The sequence below is a fragment of the Callithrix jacchus genome, chromosome 13, assembly GCF_049354715.1.
Source record: "Callithrix jacchus isolate 240 chromosome 13, calJac240_pri, whole genome shotgun sequence".
Lineage (NCBI taxonomy): Eukaryota > Metazoa > Chordata > Mammalia > Primates > Cebidae > Callithrix > Callithrix jacchus.
Genome location: NC_133514.1, coordinates 22,929,577 through 22,951,656, shown reverse-complemented (window position 1 = coordinate 22,951,656; position 22,080 = coordinate 22,929,577). Strand labels below are relative to the sequence as shown.

Here is a 22,080-nt window from a genome sequence, read left to right as displayed (position 1 = left end):
GCCCAGGCTGGAGTGCAGTGGCGCCATCTTGGCTCACTGCAACCTCTGCCTCCCAGGTTCAAGTGATTCTCCTGCCTCAGCCTCCTGAGTCTCTGGGATGACAGTGGGCACCACCATGTCCAGCTAATTTTTTAAGTTAGGATGGGGTTTCACCATATTGACTAGGCTGGAATTGAACTCTTGACCTTATGATCTGCCCATCTTGGCCTCCCAAAGTTCTGGCATTAGAGATGTCAGCCACCGCACCCAGCCTATTAATAAATTACTTTTTAAATGTCTGATGAACCAGCACAGAGACTGAAAATGATGATCAGTGTTCAGGTGGTCAACCTGGACCGAAGAAGCTGATAAATCATATTGTTGCAGATGCTGTTTCCTGCTTCCTGAATAGCCTCTTCTTTCATGCTAATGGAACTGCAATTTTTATTAAGGATGTCAATGTGCCCAGCCCCATGAGAAGAATTATGGTTTAAAGCAGATGTGATGAACCTTGTCTCTGTTAGTTTCCGTTGCTGCCATGTGGCCTAGATTTGACTCCTGACACGTAAGTAGAAGTCTGCTAGGACAGTTTATAAAAGCAGGTTCTTTTGCTATTCTGATAGAAGCTGGAAGGCAATAAGGTATTTTAAAAAGGTACATACATATTTTTTAAGACATAATGCTGCTGTTCACTTAACAAATGACTGTATGCTGTAAACATAACTTTTATATACACTGTGAGACAAAAAAATTTGGGTGACTTGCTTTATTGTGATATTTGCTTTATCGCAGTATTCTAGAACTGAACCTGCAACATCTCAGGTATGGTTGTGTTAGAAATAAGTAGTTTAGACTGTTCCTCTTGAAAGGGTTTCACTTTGATATGAACGAGGTGTTCTTTTCCAAGGAGTTTTTACTTCCATGTACTGTTTGTCCTGAAGTCCTACTTCCCTGTTCTTTGTCTAAAGGTAATCTTGTCTGCCAATCTATCAACCACTCCAGCCCAGCCTTGCTTGGGTATGCCTGCCAAGAAACCACTCCTCCCTGCTGTAATGGCCTTTCTTGCCAAAACTGCTCTTCCCATCACTGTAATCCATGATCCTGCACTCAAATTAGCCAATAGCGTTCAGCTTAGATTGTGCGGTCCAACCCCAACCAGTAGGGGAACAACACAGCAGCTAGGGTCAACTGCGTTAGGGATAAGAACCCCTACTCTCCTTTGTCTGGTGTGCTCTTGCCTTTGCTCCGTCTGTCAGACACACCCTTCTATAGAAGTAAATTTGTCTTCTCGAGAGGTTCACTGTCTGAGTGCTTGCTTCCTTTGTGACTCCGAGTTTTTATTTCCAGTATCTGTGTCTGTAACCACTTTCAGGTTCTAGGAAATGATTAGCATTCTAGTACTTAGAGAGAAAGCTTAGGGATAATTCTTAAGTGGTGAAGAAGGAAATTTGACAATAAAAGCTTTGTTCCTTGACTCTTCTTTTTCTGTAATGTCTCACATTCTTTTTGTCAGCAAGTTTCATCTGTCTTCAGAATTGCACCATTTTTCATCACCTCTCCTAGTTTCAGTCTGGACTGAGCTCATCACCTTGTGCCTGGGTTCCTCCCACAGCCACCTGACTGGTTTCTCTGTTCCCTTCTTTCCCTCCACATGCACTATTCTCAAAAGACAGTGCCCTGTTAAAATGCAAGACAGAATGTGTTAGCTCTGCCCAAAGTACTCCAATGGCTTCTCATCCTTAAAAACCTTTTCAACCAGGGATCCTTAAAATGGCCTAGAAAACCCTGAGTTGTGCCATGTGCCACCCCCGCTTACCCTGGCCCAATCTCTTGGTTCCTGGGCTTGGATCTGCCTCCATGGCAAACACACTCCCATTCAAGGACCTTTGGAACTTGCTATTCTCTCTGTCCAAAAAGCCCTTCCTCCAGAAGCCCACAGGACTTCCTCAGTCCCCTTCTTCACCTCTTTCAGGTGTTCACCCTAATGTCACCTTGACACTGAGGCCTTCCTTGGCCATCAGATCTAAAACTGGAACACCTACTCTTACTTTTTTTCCTGAGCACTTCTCCCCATCTGACAGCCTTATATTTTACTTTAAAAAATCCCCTTTATTTCCTCCTTTGCCCCCCATACTAGATACCATCACATGAAGGTAAGGACTTTGCTTTTGTTTACTAAATTACCCCCAGGGGCCGAGAACACACAGTGCACAAGGCATAAGCATCACTGAGTACACGAACAGAAAGAAGAGGAACACATTTTCCCATCCATGGCAGAAAATATATTTTGAACACATAATATGGCAAATCTAGAAAAAGAAAAATAACATGGATATAGATGTTGATGGTAGATGACTGATGTGTTCCTAATTCAGGATCTTCTGGGAACAAACCTTTATCTTCAGTATTCCACCATTCCAATTATATTTTTCACAAAAATGCTGAGGTATGAGACCCTGTCAGTATTGAAGCTCATAAGCCACTACATGGCAAAGGCTTTGCCACATCCTCTTCTCTGCTGTCAAGATGCCGTACATGGCAGATCGTCAGTGGTGCACTAAGCAGCAGCCGCCTTGTTTAGGACTGAGGCTTTCTCTCTCTCTTTAGAGAGAAACGTAGGTTATGCTATGCTTTTGAGGTTCATAAAAGACAGACTCATTTTCTAAGAATCCTCATGTAGTAGTATATAAAAAATAGATTTTATTACCCACTTTGAACTTCAAAATAAAGTGGGAAACTGGACCACTGTATGTGGACTCCAATGATTACTCATTTGGATAATTACCAGGTCTCATTACAATTCATTACAACATGAAGAGAAGTCTCTACATTTATATTCTAAAAGCATACATTAAAAAGGTAAGGATTTGTCAAGGATAATTTATATCTAGGATCTACTTGCCTGATCATTCTCACATGAAATTGACATGTAATATATCAGGATCAGAACTGACATGTAACATACTATGTATCCACATTTGGATACATAATTCCATACTAAGGTAAGATTCTAAGTTCCCTGGGTGAGAGGATATTAGCCTCATCCATATGAATTCAGGAGGGAACTGTTGTTGGTACTGAACAAATAATAACAATATTGAAGAATTATATCTTCGCTCTGATAATGTTTACAGCCAGATGGTAGAAAAGAGAAGATGAAACAACAAAAAGAAGATGTTTTAACTAATATAATTTCATGCCAGAAAGTAATCACTACACAAGAATGAACATAGTTCCATAAAGGGCACATTAAAAATGAGACGGGATGTTTCAAAATGAGTCTGTGGAAAGCACTGTGGCAGTAAAAAGAAGAGTCTTGCAGTCAGGTAGCCTGTTGCTGACAATGCCTCTAACTAGTAACAGTGGCCTTAATTCATTCTCCTAAATTGTTGTTCAGTCTCATATGTAGCCCTTTCAGGTATGTGTCTTTCATTTACAAGGGCAGAGATAGTTCCAGAAAAAATGGTGTGCCTTAGGGACAGTTTTGCTACCTTTGGTTATGTTATTAAAGATTTTATCTTTGTCTCTGCAGATTCATTCTCAGATCAATTCTAAATAATTTCAAAGCTGCACACTCAACTTCCTTCCTTAGGAATATATTACGCTTATACCCTGTGGGTAAACAGAGTTCCAGCAGTATAAGCGTAATATAATTCCACTATGAGAAAAAAACTTGGGATGGGATTTTACTAAATCCAACTGCAACGGCAACTCTCTGCTGACAAGCATCTACGTACTGTTTCCTGGGACCTGGCCCATTCTGTAAGCTCTCTCTTAATTAATTAAAATGTGCTATTTTTCATAAAGCCTTTTGTGACCACCAAGAGCCAAAGGTAATTTGTGTTTAATGGCTTGTCTATTAAAGTAAAATTCTTTCGTCAATGTGTAACCTCCTTATTATATTTTTTTGCTGTTTTATTTATTAAGCTGATCTTCAATTATCTGTACAAATATTTCCTAAATATGTAGGACAAAAGCCTTTTTGATGCATCGATGCCTACCAGAGATAAAGAAAAATTATTGTGTCTAAGACCATGTAAGCTGCTACTTAAGTTGAATGTTAATTGCGTGTTAAAAAAATTACACCTAATGATATTCTTTGAAAAGCAGTTTAATCACATCCACACATATTAACATGGATCTCACTGAACAGTTTCTCTCCTGAGCCCTGCATACCATTTTATTTCTCATTTAATAGAATAATATCTGCTTCTGACCTCTGATACATGAATACAATAGTAACAACCTGACTGAAAATATAATAGGGCCGCAATTTTAACTTACTACTCCTATTTGCATTCCGACCTCACTGCTCTAGCAATCAAATCCAGAATACATTTCCTCCTGACATTTCATTTTCTCATGCCGACAGGGCAAAAGGCCATTTTAAGACAAAATGAGCAGAAAAGCAATAATGTCACGTACACAGCAAAACACTTTGCTCCTCATCTCTACAATGAAAAACAAAGAAGTAAACCAAGAAACAAACAAAACAAGGAGCTTCCGAAGGAACCGCTTATTCAGGTAAGGACTGTTCACCTCCCTTCTGGTACTATGGGATGATGGCAGAATTGAGTTGCAGAGATTTTCTTCTTGACCAGGTGGCCCACCTACCACTACCTACTGACTTAAGAAAGCAACTGCATTCAAAACAGGGTTCCTGTAAGAAAGCGATGCTGGGAGTTACATTTTTAAAAAGACGATGTTGAGGCTTTTGTCCCCCCCCCATGCTACTGTCATATCAGGCTCCAGAATACAGTTGTAACCTACTGCCTAAATATAGCAAATAACCACACATTTTTATTTATATAGTAGGTGTTCGTGGCTTTCTGGGAAATCCAAAGAAAGTATGAATGCTGTTCTCTTGATTCATTCTTCCTTTCTGCCCTACTCCTCTCTAAATGAACTCTAAGACTTTAACTTTTTAAAAAAATTTAAAATTAAAAAGCTTACTTTTTAATATAATGATACAATCAGAAGAAGCCAAGAGCTCAACACCAGCACAGTCCAGGAGGACTGGGTCTGCAGAAAGTGTTCTGAGAGCTTCATTTGTCTGCATTCTGTTCCCATGCCCTGCCCCATGAAGCTCTCTTGGAATCTGCTCTTGACTGCGGACTCAGCCCTACTTTACTCGTCACTTCCCTACCAGTTTCCCAGACAGGCCCTTTGGAGAGGAAGGAGAGCAGAGTGATCATCAGTGGAAGCTCCCCACCTCCAGGCCCTGCTATTCCTTTTGTCAGGGCCCAACCAGTCACTAAGACTAGGAGTAGAAAGCAGGTGCTTTAACCTTTAAATAACATCACTGTCATCTTTGTGGAGAAGAAAGAGGAGAAATGAGTTGTTAAAAAGAGTATGCAATTCCTGATGAAAACTAATTTTAAAATACTATGATTTCTCTCATTCTTTATACTGTTTCTCTAGCTTTCAAAATCCTTTCTTTAAACTCAGTCTGTGTAAGTATTCAGTTTTTCATTTCCTTTTCAAAACTAAAATCAAAATTATTTAAGTCTACAAAGCTTACTTAGAAAATATCACACATTTTATTTTCTAGGTGGAAAACTCAAGAAATAAACTGTCCAGTTCCAATCCACAAACAGAGCAACCTTACAAAGATCTGCCACTCAGAAGGCTTCTGGCTCTGGCTATTCCCAAAGTTCTCACCCAGCTTGGCCTTGTGATGGTTTTGACTATAGCTGAGTATAGTATTTAAAAAGAAAACACATCCTGTTTGGATTAATGGGATTACAGAGTTTGTCGTTCAGCAAAGTGGAAAAAAAAATTAGCCTCTGAAACACAAGGATAGAAAGTTAAGCTTCTACTTACCCAAGATAAGTAATCTGGGCTAAAGAAGTACTGCTATCTGGATAAGGCACTACATTTAGCTTAAGGGTAAGAGTCTGTCATTCATTAAATTTGTCCTTATATAACTTACATCTTCTAAAACAAACAAACAAAAAAGTGTAGCTTGTTATGGTGACATTTTAATATAGGGCATGTACTTAATCTTTTGGTTTACATTTTGCTTTTCCTTCTGATTGCACTGGAATTTCCTGAGGTCATACCAGGAGTCATCCCTCAGAAGCACATTCCCAGAGTTCTTCATGACAGTTTGTGTGTCACACTCACAATTCCAAAAGGGCTAATGCCAGTCTTAATGAGACAGGGTCAGTCCTTCCAGGAAATCCTTAAAGTGTGATTTGAGGAAGAGCTGAAGGAACTGTGCTCTAAACTACCTTCCCCAGTGATCTCCTAAGTCATTTCATCACCAAGATTTATTTATTCCTTTTGGACCTGAAGTAGTGTTTTTTTTTTTTTTTTTTGAGACAGAGTCTCACTCTGTTGCCCAGGCTGGAATGCAATGGTATGATATTCGCTCACTGCAACCTCTGCCTCCCTGGTTCAAGCAATTCTCCTGCCTCAGCAAGTAACTGGGACTACAGGTGCCTGCCACCATGCCCACCTAATATTTTGTACTTTTAGTAGAGATGGTGCTTTGCCATATTGGCCGAGCTGGTCTCCAACTCCTGACCTCAGGTGATCTACCCGCCTCTGCCTCCCAAAGTGCTGGGATTAAAGGCATGAGCCACTGTGCCCAGCCTGGATATAGTTTAAAACTTTCTGAATTCCCAGTTTAAGTGACTCTTTAAATGGGAAGTACCATAAGTAGTCATCTTACCAGTTTGTATTCAATTTTGAGCTTGTCTTGGTAAAGTACCTTTCAACCCAAGGAGTTAGTGAGCCGCAAGTTATGTGTGGTTATGAGACATGCCAAATGGGGCTAGACTGGATTGAGATATGCTGTAGGTATAAAACAAACACTAGATTTTGAAGATTTCATATGGAAAAAAATGTAAAATATTTTTAACATACTATGTAGAGATTTTAAAATCTCACTACAATTAACTTCACCTGTTTCATCTATCATTGTGTTGAAAATATTTAAGATCTATTATCCTTAGGAAATTTCAAGTATATAATACATTATTATGAAATATAATCACCATGCTGTACATTAGGTCTCCAGAACTTACGCATCTTATGACTGCAAGTTTTATCATTTGATAAACATCTACCTACTTCCCTCCAACCCCCACCTCAACCCTTGGTGACTACCCTTCTACCCTCTGTTTCTTTGTGTTTGAGTTTTTTAGATTCCACATATGAGTTGCACAGGTTGCAACTTCTCCATGGTTCAGGTATGCCAGGGACATGTTTGCTGGCTTATACCTCCAGCTGGCAATGAGGGAACATGGTGGTTCTGCTAGCTCAAGAGCAGGTCTGCCTTTGGTAAGTCATCTGGGCTGTTTCTCTAGACAGGGGTATGAGCTTGCAGCAATTCAGCCAGCCTGGGATTAATTTCTCTGGTATGCAGGACCTGAGTTCACAGTTGTTCCTGAGCCCAGTTGCTGAGCACCCACCCATGTAAGCTTGGTGGAATGCTGATGGAGACCCAAGATTGGAGGAGCACAGAGGCTACTGGCCCTCAGAGCAGGACACACTACAGTAGTGGATCTGGTTTCAGTATGGTGCCATACTGTAGCAGCTTACATAAAGAGGGTAAAATAAGGGACATACAACTTGTGCTCCTAATCTGAAGCAATGTAGCTGTGTGAATTACAGGTAGCTCCTCAAACTAGACTCAGGGCTTGCTATGGCTGTGGTATACTCTTGTGTAGTAAGAACTGCAAGGGTCTTCAGTGGCAATGGAAGCTGGTGGGGATCTTTTGCTTACCTTTTCCCCTGAAGGGGTGGTCCCTCTTGACTCCAGGCTAATCTTAGCAGGGAAGATGAGTTGGCAGAGGCTGAGTGCCCCATCATCTCCGCTATGATGCCTTCCTGGCCTTCTGAACACTGCAGGGATCTCCCTTGCTGCACTCTAACGCTTTCCCTTTGACCTCTAGTTGAGTTTTAGTTGTTTTCGTGAGGGGCATAAGTGCTAGGTATGTCTAAGCTATCTTGCAGACATCAGTTCTCAACTCCTTTTCTTTTCTGCTTTCAAGATTCTGTGTTTAGTTTTTGACAGTTTGATTATAATATGTCTTGGTGAATTCCTCTTTGGGTTGAATCTGATTGGAAGTCTTTGAGATTCATGTGCCTGGATGTTCATACTTTCTCTAGATTTGGGAAGTATTCAGTGTTTAAATAAGTATTCTTTAAATAAACTTTCTGCCATGTTCTCTCTCTTCCCCTTATTATCTTCTATGACACAGTGATTAGCTTTCTGGATGGTGTTCCATGAATCCTGCAGATTTCTTTCTTCCTTCCTTTTCATTATTTTGCGTTTTTTCCCACCTCTGACTAGATTTTTTTAAATGACATGTCTTCAAGTTTATAGCTTCTTTCTTCTGCATAATGAAGTCTGCTATTGACACTTTCTATTGCATTTTTAAAATGTCATTCAGTATATGCTTTAGCTTCAGAATTTCTGTTTGGGTTGTTAAATAATTTCTCTTAATTGAACTTCTTTTGTTCTTATATTGTTTTCCTGATTTCACTGAGGAATGAATAAACGCTTATATTCTTATCTTTGTATTCTTGTGGCCCACTGAGTTTTCTTAAAATAATTATTCTGAATTCTTTTTCAAGCAATTCATAGATGTCCATCTCTTCAAAGTTGGTTACTAGATTATTATTGTATTTTTTTGATTTTTACTGGATTGTGTTACTTAACATCTTGCATTGCTGTTTTTCCATTTGAAGAAGCAGTTATCTTCAGTCTTTAGTCTTGGGGTGAGAAATACTTTCTCCAAACAGCACAGCTAGGGATTTTGAGGCTCTCTCAGACTGTTTCTATGGGCATGTCTACTCTATACCTCTCATTCCAATTAGGGGGTCATTCTTACATTGTATATGTTCTCTTGATCCTGCAAAGTTGAGGGCTGAGAGTGTCCCATTTGTGTTCCTTAGGCCAATGCCTTGTAATGCTCGAGTTTGTGTGTCCTCTCTGAATCCCACAGAGTTGAGTTCAGTGAGAGTATGGAAGGTCATCTGTACTTGCTATCTGCAGTACATGCATTGGGAGCTGGCCTGGAGTGGGGCTGGGGGTGAGAGATGCATGGAGCATTTGGAGTGTCTGTGGACCAGCTGGGGGAAGGGATCTATAGGCTAAGGTATCCCATGCAGCTTGTGGGGAACTGGTCTTTTCAAAAGCATCTGTTATCATTTAAATATTACAATTCAGAGTAGTTCTTAGTCCTCTTTCATTATGTAATACAAAATGCAACTCCAAATGACAAGGCAAGGATTATGTCTGTATTATTAACTGGACTAAGGGTATGAACAAATGGTTGATCTTAGATCTCTAGCTTTTGACTGAGAGTTGTAATACAGAATCTCTTTGACTTGCGATAGGGTTATATCCCAATAAACCTATAGTAAGTTGAGAATATCACAAGTCAAAAATACCTTTACACCACCTAACCTGCTGAACATCCTAACAGTCCAGCCTACCTTAAATGTGCTCACAACATTTATATTAACTTACAGTTGGGCAAAATTATCTAACCCAAAACTATTTTCTGATAAAATGTTGAATATCTCATGTAATATACTAAATACTATCCTGAAAGCATAGCATTTTTGTACTATCATAAAGTCAAAAAATTGTAAGTCAAACCGTCTTAAGTCAGGAACCATCTGTACTTAGCATCCCACTTAAAAAAAAAAGTCTTAAACTTCCCTAAGGATTTTATTAACCTACACTATCTCAGTTCCTCAGATCCAGACATATAATCACCTTCATCATGTCTTCTATAAAGGAGACAGCATTTGATTCCAGGCTAGACTTACTAAGATTAAGACTTTTGCTACTAATCTTCTTTAAGTAAGTTAACATAACTTCTCCATTGCTTTCACTAGGAAAAACAAGGGAAATAATGGCTACCTTTGTATTTTTATGATCCACACCACTTGTAACTTAATAGCTAGAAAATTTTGTTTCAGAGGGTGGGTTTGCCTTGTAACAATTGGCAATGTATTGAGATATGCCTCTGTACTGCTCCTGTGAAAGGAAAAGTGATCTAGATTATGGCCCCTCATGTGAAAATTACTTCCCAATGTTGACAAATAAAAATAAACAATCTGAGGAAACAGGGCTAGGATTACAACCAGAAAATGTGCTCAAAAGGAAATATACCAAACTACCCAACACTACACACTATGCAACAAGCCACCCAACAGTAAAACTAAAGGTTTTCAACTTGAAATTTATATTATCTATGCTTCCAGATACGAACTATTTGGGGCTTCCCTAATGACTCTGAATGAAATGTATTTGTTTTTTCTAATATATCAATTCTGGAAGGAATTGTGCTGTTTTAAATGTCCCAAGAACTAGAAATTCAGAAAAAGGTACATGATGCTTCAAGACTGTCCTAGATTTTTAAGAAAATATTCTGTCCCAAGAAATTTATAAGTTATGTTATAGTGGACATTTGCTGTTTCTAAAATTGAATTTCCTAGCCATGTGGCTGGTGTGGGCCCTAACTGTCTTAAGCCATAAGCATATGCTACTCTGGGTCACAATTCAGGAGTGGGTATTCAGCTGAATTCAAGCCCATTAAGTAAAGTGACCTTTATTCTAAGTCTTTGGTTTCAGTCATGAGGAAAGTGGACATTCTCTTTTTTTCCTGCTGGATTGGAACCTGAAAACACATATACCCGGAAGTATCTTCGTTCTAAGCATGAAGGGACTATTAATTCCAAGCCCATGTTCAAAGATCTAACTATTTAAAGCATATAAAACTGGCTGCAGCCTCTACTATAGGGTTTACAAACTCAAAAGCCTTCAGAGACCAGAGCAATGACACAAACTGCAGAAAGCTATCTAATGTGATACATTAATAACAGAGAATGGTGGGAGGGACAAGGCCTGTCTTTCCTAAATGCATTTAAATTGCAATTAAAAAAAATACAGCATTCTGTGGGCCAAAGAAAACAAGTTGACATTAGGTGGGCTGGCCACATCAAATTCATTGGCATTGTGTCTGGAGGTTTACTACTTGCCTTTACAATGACCTGAAAGCCAGCTATTAACCTGACCTTCAGCAATTCCTCTGTAGTAAATCTCTTGCAGTCCGGTAATGGTTTTAATAGGCTTGGGCTGCTGTATCTTCTCCCTCTCCCTACTCAGGTCCAGCTCAACTTAAGGATTATGCTAACATCTGTAATCATCTTAAATGTTGCATTTGTAACTTCTTAACTGTTGCATGCAAAATATCTTGAAATAAATAGCATCATCTCCTTCTAGTTGCTGTTGATTTTAAAGCTGAAGAAACATAAAATCAAAATATTAGGGCCAACTGCATTGCTGTCAAGGGAATTTCTTTAATGGTGTGTGTCTTAAGGGGCTCAGGTGTTTTCCAGAACAGCTCAACCAACTGTGCTTTGTTTGGAGCCTTGTAAATTTTTATATCTGCTCCAGAACTTGATCTGCTTCCTAATGTACCAGAAGCACAGGGATCAATGAAATATTTTTAAGTAAAATGAGAACTGAATACAATGGAAAACAGTAAATTTATAAGGAAATGTGGCTATTTCTGGTATTTATTTCTTAAAACTGGGAAATGATGATGAGTTTCTCAATATAGATTTATCATGCTTAACAGCTGTTTTAGAAGTAAAATTATATTCCAAGCCACAGCTTGGAGGGTACCAATTCAATCAAAAACAAAACATCCCTTCCCTTAGAGTTAAGTCAATGAAGACAGCCCATTCAGAGTGAAGTCTGCTGCTTTAAGTAAAAGTGAATCTTTTTCTAACAGGCTAAGATGACAGTTTCCTTGCTTTCTGTAGATTTTTTTTTTAACCCTAAACCTATGTATTTACCAGAATTTCTAATTATTTACTGTCAGTCAGAGGTTGGACAATTTCTTTCTTTTCTTTTCTTTTCCTTTCCTTTCCCTTTCCTTCCTTCCTTCCTTCCTTCCTTCCTTCCTTCCTTCCTTCCTTCCTTCCTTCCTTCCTTCTTTCTTTTCTTTCTTTCTTCTTTCTTTTTTTTTTTTTTGAGGCAGAGTTTTGTTTTGTCACCAGGCGCCAGGCTGGAGTGCAGTGGCAGGATCTCCACTCACTGCAACCTCTGCCTCCTGGTTCAGGCAATTCTCCTGCCTCAGCCTCCCAAGCAGCTGGGATTACAGGCACGCACCACTATGCCCAGCTAATTTTTTATATTTTAGTAGAGATGGGGTTTCACTATGTTGGCCAGGATGGTCTTGATCTCTTGACCTCGTGATCCACCTGCCTCGGCCTCCCAAAGTGCTGGGATTACAGGCGTGAGCCACCGTGCCCAGCCGAGGTTGGACAATTTCTAAGGCAGAGGAAGAGCTGTAAATTTGGGTCGCCATGAAGCATTGTTTGTACTCAAACAAACCTGAGATTTAAACGACTGAAATGCATAAAATTAGGAACACTCCTGGTGTTATTGCTAACAGCTTAATATTCTGTCAAAAGTGATTTTCCTTACCAAGACTTGTGAAAATTGTAAGAATTGCTTTGAAACCAAGGGAGGTTCTGTTGAGGAGGACCAACCACAGGAGTAGGTGAGAGCACTCATTCATGCCTGTGATCTTCCCTGGTGATTAAAGCCCCTCTTCCTGTCACTGCCCATCTGTGGGCTCCCACTGAAATGCAGACACTGCATCTCACTGGGTGAGAATAGACACCAGGTTTGTTTTCATGGGAGCTTCTGGTCCTGTTAAAATAATTAATACTAAACTTTCTCAGAGAATTACTCCTTCTGATGTTATCTTTTATATACAATAATACAATTTCATTCATGTCATCAACAAACGTGTATCAATTAGTCAGTGTTCTAGCAGTTGGGAAAAGTGGTCAATAACTCTTATGTCCTCTATTCAGGGAATGAAGCGGCCTGCTCATGGAAAGCTGCTTATGAAGGAAAGGATGCTGTGCAAAGACTCCCTGCTAGCACTCACAAGAGACAAATTTTGGTGGCTGCAATAAGAGCAAAGTGAACTCTATATGACATATGACTTTAATGTTAATTTAAGTTAGTGGAAAACAATTGTTCACTTTTTAAAAAGCACTACTATTATAAACCCCTTTCTAGATGACAGCTGAAATTTTCCCTATTCATGACATAAATATCAGCTGTACCAAGTCAGGTATCCTTGCGCCCTTCTGATAGACACAGGTGAAGGAGCTTGACAGACAAGTCAACCTGCTTGACGTATTAGCATATGGGTCTGATTTTAATGAGTGCTGGAATGCAGTCTGCAAGCTCAGTGAGGTGATGATTTGATGAAAGCAAGACTTAATCTCTGCAAAGCCCGGTCTAACTTCATATTAGGAATTGAAAATTCTGGTTCCTGGTGGATTACAGTTTCTGAAAAGAGGTAGTGCTGTAGACTCAAAAGCAGGGAGGGCTCCTAGCAATGGGAACCTTTCCATGGCCTTGCAGCCACCCCCACCTCCTGGGGAAAGGCTCTTCCTGCTTGGGCATCAAGGGCTCCAGCGAGGTGCTGAGTGCTGGAAGCAGGGACTGAGGTGTTGGGAAATTTAATTAGCATGTGTGAAACCAAATAGGCCTATGGCTTAAAGCCACTTCAGAAGTGTGAAAAATAATGATTGCTTTTTGAGAACTCCCATTTCCCAAGAATGAACAAGCCTGGGGAAAGATGAGCTGCTTAGTTTTTTGTTGTTGGGTTTTTAAAAATATATATTTTTTCAAGTTTTTTTTTTTTTTTTTTTTTTGCTGTTAAGGCTTCTGCAGTTTTTGCTTAGAAACATTTACCTTTACCAAAATAAATATTTCTCTTAGTATAGTTCTCTGCCCAGAGCAAGGATTGGCGTGATCATGAAAGTAGTACATGGATCTGTAGTGGAAGTGCCATTTTTTGAATCAAATGCTACACTTGATAACAGAAATATTATAACTCAGAGACTTTTTAAGGCTTCCATGAAATTTTATCCTATTCAGCAAATGCACATAGAGCAAAGGCTGGACATGAACTTCAGCTTACAGTGTTGGGTAAGGGGAGGTATTATGCAATCCACTACAGATACAAAGACAGATGAAAATAACTTCAGCATAATGAAGATTGTGGCAAGTACTGTAACAGATGAATCCCAGTTAGTAGATCTAAAGGAGCCTTTTCATGGCTGTATCTTCGAAAGATGATGAGAACTTTCAGAAATGAAGATGATGGGAAGAAAATCTGAGGCAAAAGAAAGTAGGTGAACAAAGGTATAAACGTGTCTTTGGGGAAGTGGGCAGAAATGTGACTAACATAGGGAGGCTGGTCTGGGAAAGACAGAGGTTGTGTAAAGGTGGAGATGCCAAATCCTCTCCCATGAAAGAACTGAGACTTTCTTTAGGAGGTAATTGCGGGATGTGAATAGGGGGAAACCACAGGCAGCTGTTGAACAGAGGAATGTCATCACCTTGGGTTGAGCCTCAGAAAAATAGCTGGCCAAAGGACTTAGGATGAACTGAAGAAAGGAGAGAGAAGGGAGAGAGGAGAAAGCCAGGGCGCAGCAGAGGAAGTATTTATAAAGCAACGCAAGGAAGGAACAGGTGTGAGATGCCGCAGAGACTGATTGCTAGGATTTGAACACTTAGAATATTTGAAATTTCAAGGCTTACGAGGAAATCAGATGGTAAGATGGAAATGAAGGAGAGGAATGACGAGAAGTAAAAGGGACCAGAGCTACAATGAACTTAAGAATAGCTAAAGACAGATTCGGCACACCCAACAGAAAAAAACAACAAAAAAAAAAGGTCAAATTAGTCAAAATAATTAATTCTTTTTATGTTAGATTGCATGCTACCTACTTAAAAAGACACTTTCAATATCTGAAGGTAGAGGCTAAGGGAGTCAGGGGACCCCCGTATAACCCTGACATTAATTTGGAAGAAAACTGAGCCAAAGGAAATATCTAGAAATACACTGTTTTCAACTTGTTTTTAAATTTTACACTTTTCTGTGCCAGAGCATATGGATCCTCACCATTCTTTTTAACAAGCACACTCACTGTATAGATGGATGTGTCACAACTTAATTTATCAACCCCCTTCTGAAGGGCAGTGGGTGGCAAGAAGAAAAACACACTGGTGATGCCGAACAGCAATAATGTGCAGGAAAAAGCTGATGCTTCACCTCACCCTGTGGCTCATTTCCTCCCTTGTGCTTTTTTTGACTCCAATTCTGCCGGAAGAGACACAGGGACACAGAAAGCAGCTGTCTACCCTGGCATGTCCCTCTCCTGTTCTTTCTTTTTCTTCCCCTCACAGCAGGCGCACACTATTCCAGGCAGGCTATTTGCTTTTAAGTGTATAAACTGGCAGTTACTCTTTGATGTTTGTTTGGCGCTTAAATAGAATTACAAACAAGAGGGGTCACCTTGACCTAGACCTTGCCAGGAGCTCCCAAATTAGAGCCAGGGCCAAGATAAGCCTCTCACTGTGACAGCAGCTGCAAAGAAAAATACTGCCTCATGGACAAATCATAAGATAACTCGGTAATCGGCATTTATTCACATTTAGAGGAAACACACCTCAAACTCCAGATAGTGGTCTTTCAGTTTGTACTCATCGACGTCCTTGGCTTTGACCTTCTTGTCTGGGGGATATGAGCGGTGCTCGGCCAGCTCAGTGGTGATCTGCTTCAGCTTACTTTCATGTGACTTCAGCTGCTCCTCCTGTAGGAAATTGTGATGCCATTTAGTGTTCAAAAAGACAAGTCAATAACAAAGCATGGCATACTTGAAAACAATCCCTTATGTTGAATGACTTTAATTCATTAAAACAGCCCAATGTGCCTCTGCTGCTACATCCTTCCAGCTTTCTCGTGCCCGTGTTCACATGTTTCATATATTCCTTCCCAGGATGGCAATCAAGGCCAACTTCTTTAACCAGGTCTCTTGTCATAATATCACATAGCTTCAGAGCTCTTTATCACGTGTAATTGCCCGTGAGTTGGGACCAGACCTTAAGAGATACCCTGATAGGTACTTTGCCAGCTGAACAGTTAGGTACCTAGCATGAGAGCTGCACACCTTAGCTTCTCCATTTCATGCCCACTCAGCAGTGCTGCCAGTTTTTCCATCCATTCAGTGAATGAACTGACATCTTCTATCTGCATATTTTTTTTCCTTTTTGAAAGAAGCAGTGCTACCAAGAAATATTTCTTCTCTGAAGCTTATCAGATGGTATTCTAAAAAATGCAGCGATCTCACTTTTTTTCTCTCCAAAGCAGCAGAGGTTGTTAGTTCCTTCAACTTTATTGACTCAAAGCAGCCCTTCAGTGAAAATGTATCTACCTATTCAGCGATGATTGCCTTAATAGCATTATTATAGGTACCATGTACCAATGCAATAAGGTTGATCCCATCTCAAAGGACTTCCATTCTAAGGGTCCCATTTATATCACCTTAGCAATAGGCTCCTTAAAAAGATATACTATTGAACCTTCTGGTAGCATTTAAAAAACATTCTTGGAATTCTCTTGCATTCTTGAAAATGTATGACTCCTTCCTGTTCTATTTTCACATGCAAATTATCCAAACTTCACATGTACAATAGAATAAAGTGGTGAAGGCAAATGAAACAGATCTGATTAAATTAGATGATAAATATATTTTATATATAACATCAACATAATTTCAGAATATAATCTTGTGGAATGAGGAGAATAATTTTTTTTTAAAAACCAGACAGTGAAAAACTATGGGCACTAAATTAAGATTATATAACATCATTGTAAGTTTAAAAAAGATGTCCAGAAATTATAAGCATCACATATAATAACTATCTTCTGTAATAAGATACATCTTAAATATATCTTATTTAAAAGATACTTCTGTAATAAGGTACATCTTAAAAGCCAAACAACAACAACAAAATCCAAGTCAAAAACATCAAAATAGAAGAAAACAATGACAAATAAATAGCAGAGTATACAAATGGAAAAATGAACAAGAAAGGTGGCATGAACACGTGGAGTGATCTAAAAATGACAAGATTCATTTCTAAATGCCAACTATAAGAAAACAAAATAAAGCACTCTGAGAAGTCACGGGAGAAAAGAAACCTATGGTGAGATTTCAGAAAGGAGTCTACATCTCCAAACTTACTATTTGTATACTGGTAATGCTGAATGTCAAAAATGTTTCTGGTAGCTTTTATTTACAATTTTTTTTTTTTTTTTTTGAGATGGAGTTTTGCTCTTGTTACCCAGGCTGGAGTGCAACGGTGCGATCTCGGCTCACTGCGACCTCCACCTCCTGGGTTCAGGCAATTCTCCTGCCTCAGCCTCCTGAGTAGCTGGGATTACAGGCATGCGCCACCATGCCCAGCTAATTTTCTATATTTTTAGTAGAGACGGGGTTTTACCATGTTGACCAGGATGGTCTTGATCTCTAGACCTCATGATCCACCTGCCTTGGCCTCCCAAAGTGCTGGGATTACAGGCGTGAGCCACCGCACCCGGCCCTATTTACAACTTCTTATTCATCTATTAATTTCATCCAAGGAGACTATCAACTATGTTGTATATTGAATGTGTCCACTCAACATTAATGTTGAAGCCTTAAGCTCCAGTGTAGCTGTACTTGAAAATGGGTCCCTAAAGAAGTAATAAGGGTTAAATGAGGTCATAAGTGTAGGGCACATATCCAATAGGATTAGTGCCCTTATGTGAAAAGACATTGTGTGCATGCACCAAGAGGAGGCCTTGGTGGTCATCTGCAGCCCTAGGGGAGAGCCCTCACAATACATCAATTCTGCTGGGACCTTGATTGTGGACTTCCAGCCTCCAGAACGATGAGAAAATCGATGTCTACTGTTGAAGCCACCCAATCTATAGTATTTTGTTATGGCAGCCTGAGCTAAGAAAAACTATATCAATAGTTTTTATATAAAGTTGTTTTCCTTTGTGTATTTACTGCAATATGTAAATTACCTAATAGACTTTTGGACAAATAATATTTAGTGACTAGACCACTTCAAAAAATAAAAGCATGATGTGTTTTCCATCTTTCTAAAAAAAAGTTTCAGATATAGAAAGTCATCTTGAATGATGTATAAAAAACACTCATATATCTAACTCAAGAATTTAAGAAATAAAATAGAAATAAATTGAAACTCCCTGCACATACGTGCTCATCTTACTAATTTTCAGTGTCATTCAGATACAAAGGTATGGAATCATAAAAATACTGAAGTGTAGCCGGGCGAAGTGGCTCATGCCTGTAATCCCAGCACTCGAGGAGGCTGAGGCGGGCAGATTATCTAAGGTCAGGAGTTTGCAACAGCCTGACCAACATGGTGAAACACAGTCTCTACTAAAACTACAAAAATTAGCCAGGCATGGTAGTGCGTGCCTGTAATCCCAGCTACTCAGGAGGCTGAGGCAAAAGAATTATTTGAACCTGGAAGGTGGAGGTTGCAGTGAGCTGAGATCGTACCACTCATTGCACTCCGGCCTGGGCAACAGAGCAAGACTCTATCTCAAAAAAACCGCCAAACCAAAAACCAAAAAACAGAAGTGTATTCTCTAGGTTTTATACTTTATATAAAAACCAATTAAAGGCTTTCTTTTTTAACTTTTTTTCACTCAACATGTTTTTAAGATTTGTCTATATGTATGCTCTAGTGCCTGCCTCTTCATCATTGTATAATATCCCATTACAGGACACATTACAATTTTGTTTAAGGATATTTAGCTTGTTGTCAGATTTCTTGTTTTGGGATTTTCTTTCCCTGTTATAAGTGATGTTGCAACAAACATTCTTACACATCTTCTAGGGAACCTAAGCAAGAGTTTTTGTGTAGCGTGTCACCAAGAGGTGGCATTTCTGGGTTTTAGAATATGCACATCTTTAAGATGACTGTTTTCTGAAGTGTTTTTATCTGTTTACGTTTCCACAGCAGGTCTGAAAGTTCTCTTTGTTTTACATCCTTGTCAAAATATATTATACTTGTGAATTTTTGCTAATTTCATAGGTAAGAAATGATAAGGCACTGTGATTTGAATTTACATTTCCCTGAATATGAGCAAGGATGAGATTTTGTTCATAGGTTTACTGAGTTTCCTCTTCTGTGAATTACTGGACCCATTTTTCTACTGGGTTGTTTGCCTTTTAAAAGATAGATTTGTATCATTACAGTTATTTATAATATATGTCAAGAAACCAAACTCTTTATATTTTTAACTAAGAAAACAGTTAGAATCCAAATACTTTTTTAAAAAAAGGATTTTAGGTAATTTGGTAAAATATTTACAAACTTTTCTAATTTCGCACTTTGGGTCTATGCAAATATACTTTTAGATGTTTATGTCTTCCAAAAGCTTTAGATTTAGGCTTTCAAATCTTTAATATTCAAATGTCTCTTTTTCTGTTGAATAAATCCCAATTTCTACTTATTTGAATGAGGAGTACAGGCTAAAATGACAATATACACAACATCTTCTATTTTTCACCTTCCTCCCAATACCAGGGCTTGCCAGGGCTTGTTCACTGTTACCAAGCTATGTTTTATCCACCTGTAGCATAAAGCGCTAGTCATTTAGGCTAAATTTTAATGAAGGAACTACAGGAGAAGTGCTGATGTTTGATATGCAATGCTCCACTGCTATTTCACTGCCTTCATAGAGCAGGAGTCAATAAAGTCATCTCAAAATAAAGCATTTTAAAATCACATCTCCTTAAAACTGACCATTTTGAACAGTGAAATATAAATGTCAAGTGGCTCTTATGGACATAACCTGATCATGCAAATTATTCCAGTGCTAGAATCCCGTGGTAAGAAAGATAACTATTTTCCTAACACACTCACACAAAAACACCAATGGTAAAAACAAAGTGGTAGAGAGGCTGCAGCCATGGAGATGTCACACTCTCAGACTCAGGACAATTACATTTGTAATGGACATGATGAAGAAAGACAAAGTAGGAATTCGTTTTTTTCCCCCTCCCTTTTGTCTTTCCTTTTACAATTCTGTAGGGATGCATACTTACTGTTTATAGAAGGCAATACTAACAAGAGAGATTTCAGAGATGGCAGAAAAATACTATATCTGATCAAGTAAAGAAAGGGCATGGAGACAGGAAATAGCACAAACTCATAAAAGTGTTTTAAATTAGGAAGTGACAATTTAAAAAAAACTTAAACTGAAAATACTAGATACAAGAAAAGTTGTTGTGGTTATATGTCAATAGATTTAAATCATGAAGACCTTTCATAATATACACAATATTTTAACTAAAAGGCAAGTTTTAGATGTCACTGAAGACTTCACTTTTTCAGATAAGTGGCTAATATCCAAAGTATTTAAGAAAAACAACATAATAGCAAGAAAATAAAGCAAATAAAAAATCGGCAAAGGATGTTGCTATGGTTTCCTTGTATCATCTCCAAACTTCATGCTGAAACTGAAGAGATGGTGCCTTCTGGAAAGTGATTAAGTCTTTCATGAAGGGATTAGTGTCTTATAAAAGAGCTGGAGGAATCTAGATCAGGCCCTTTTTTGCCCCTCCGTCTTCTGTCATGTGAGGATATAACATTTGTCCTCACAAATATTGTGAGAAAATTTGGAAAATTGCATGAAGACTCCTCAAAAAACTAAAAATGGAATTACCAAATGATCTAGCAATTCCACTTCTGAGTATGTAGCCAAAGAAATGAAATCATCTAAAAAATATATGGCATTCTCATGGTGAGACCATGCCTTATCTTCTTCAAGAAGAGGGAAGAGCTCTTGGCTGCAGCATTATTACAACTGCTAAGATCTAGAAAAGACCTAAGTATCCTTTGACAAATGAATAAGGACAATGTGGTGTATATCTACAATGGAATATTATTCAGCCTTAAAATGAGGAAATTCTGTCATCTGTAACAACATGGACAAAACTGGAGGACATTTCGCTAAGTAAGCCAGGCACAGAAAGATAGATATTGGATGATCTCATATATGGAATCTAAAACAATGGAACTCATAGAAATAAAGAGAATGGTGGTCACCAGAGGCTGGTGGCAAGCTACTGGGGAGATGCTGGTCAAAGGACACAAAACCTTAGAGAGGAGAAATAATTTCTGTTGATGCCCTGTGTATTTCAAACTTGCTCTAAGTATATTTTAAATGTTCTCACCATAAAAAAAAAGATATAGCAAAACATCACAATTATACCCAGAAATACATATAATTATTATATGTCAATTCAAATTCTTAAAAAAGATTTTATTTTTTTCCGACTTATATAGTACTTGGATTTTGAGAAAAACTTCGAAATTTCCTTTAAAATAGTAAGCTCTAATTTCATCTCTATGAAAACCATATTGCTCAACTGATAAGGCAATGGGAACAGGCAACTTGGCTGTTCAAGATCTTGCAGTGAGTCAAGGGCTGAGCTGGAGTCACAGCCCTTCTCCTGCCACGCACAGCCCAGGACCAAGGCCCAGAAACCAGCTTTTTATCTTTTTATACCAAGTGTAAGATTTACTTATCATGGAGAGAAGGATAAGAGAAAAGCTGTGAAAACTTAAAGGAAACGATAACATAGAAATACAGATGGCTCCAAGAGGGAAAGGAGGAAGAACGAGAGAGAAGGCAGAGAGACCCGGAGAACGGAGAACACATTTATCCATTCACGAACCTCACCAAGCACCCACTACAGCAGGCCGTGCTGGGTGCTGGGAGTAAGAAGAGTGAACAGCCACAGTTTCTGCCTCCAAGCTGCAGGATACAGAATCTTAGAAGTTCTAAGGTGGAAGAGAACCTGGCTAGTATCCTTTCTACCTTCTGTCTTAGAGGAGATGGAGATCCAGAGAGTTCAAGTGCTTGTTCCAGTTTAGATAAAAGGACAGAGCAGCAGAAGCCCCATTTGCCCAACTCCTATCATAATGTCACTTCGGAAAACCCTTCTAAAACTCAAAGGGGCTGCTAAGAACAGAGCTTCAGCACATTCTCTTACTTGACATCTCAATCCTAAACTTGGCTTTCAAAGCTTTTGGTAAACTCCACTGCTGCAGGGTCTCCTGTGCTATACTCAAATGTGCAGGCTGTACTTGGGGCTACTCACCTTGCTCCAAATTCCATTCAAAACCTGTGTTACAGGCTGGGCGCCGTCGCTCACACCTGTAAT

At 39.0% G+C, this 22,080-nt stretch overlaps 1 protein-coding gene across 17 annotated transcripts in view; it reads right to left on the bottom strand.

The window, feature by feature from the left end:
* The window catches only part of PSD3 (pleckstrin and Sec7 domain containing 3), a 553,221-nt gene that overhangs the window by 12,474 nt on the left and 518,667 nt on the right, over positions 1-22,080 (bottom strand). For all 17 annotated transcript variants that reach the window (XM_017963724.4, XM_078347353.1, XM_035270118.3 and 14 more), the window contains one exon: positions 15,493-15,636. In XM_017963724.4, coding sequence (XP_017819213.3) covers positions 15,493-15,636 — 144 coding nt within the window. The remainder of the gene's footprint in view (positions 1-15,492; positions 15,637-22,080) is intronic.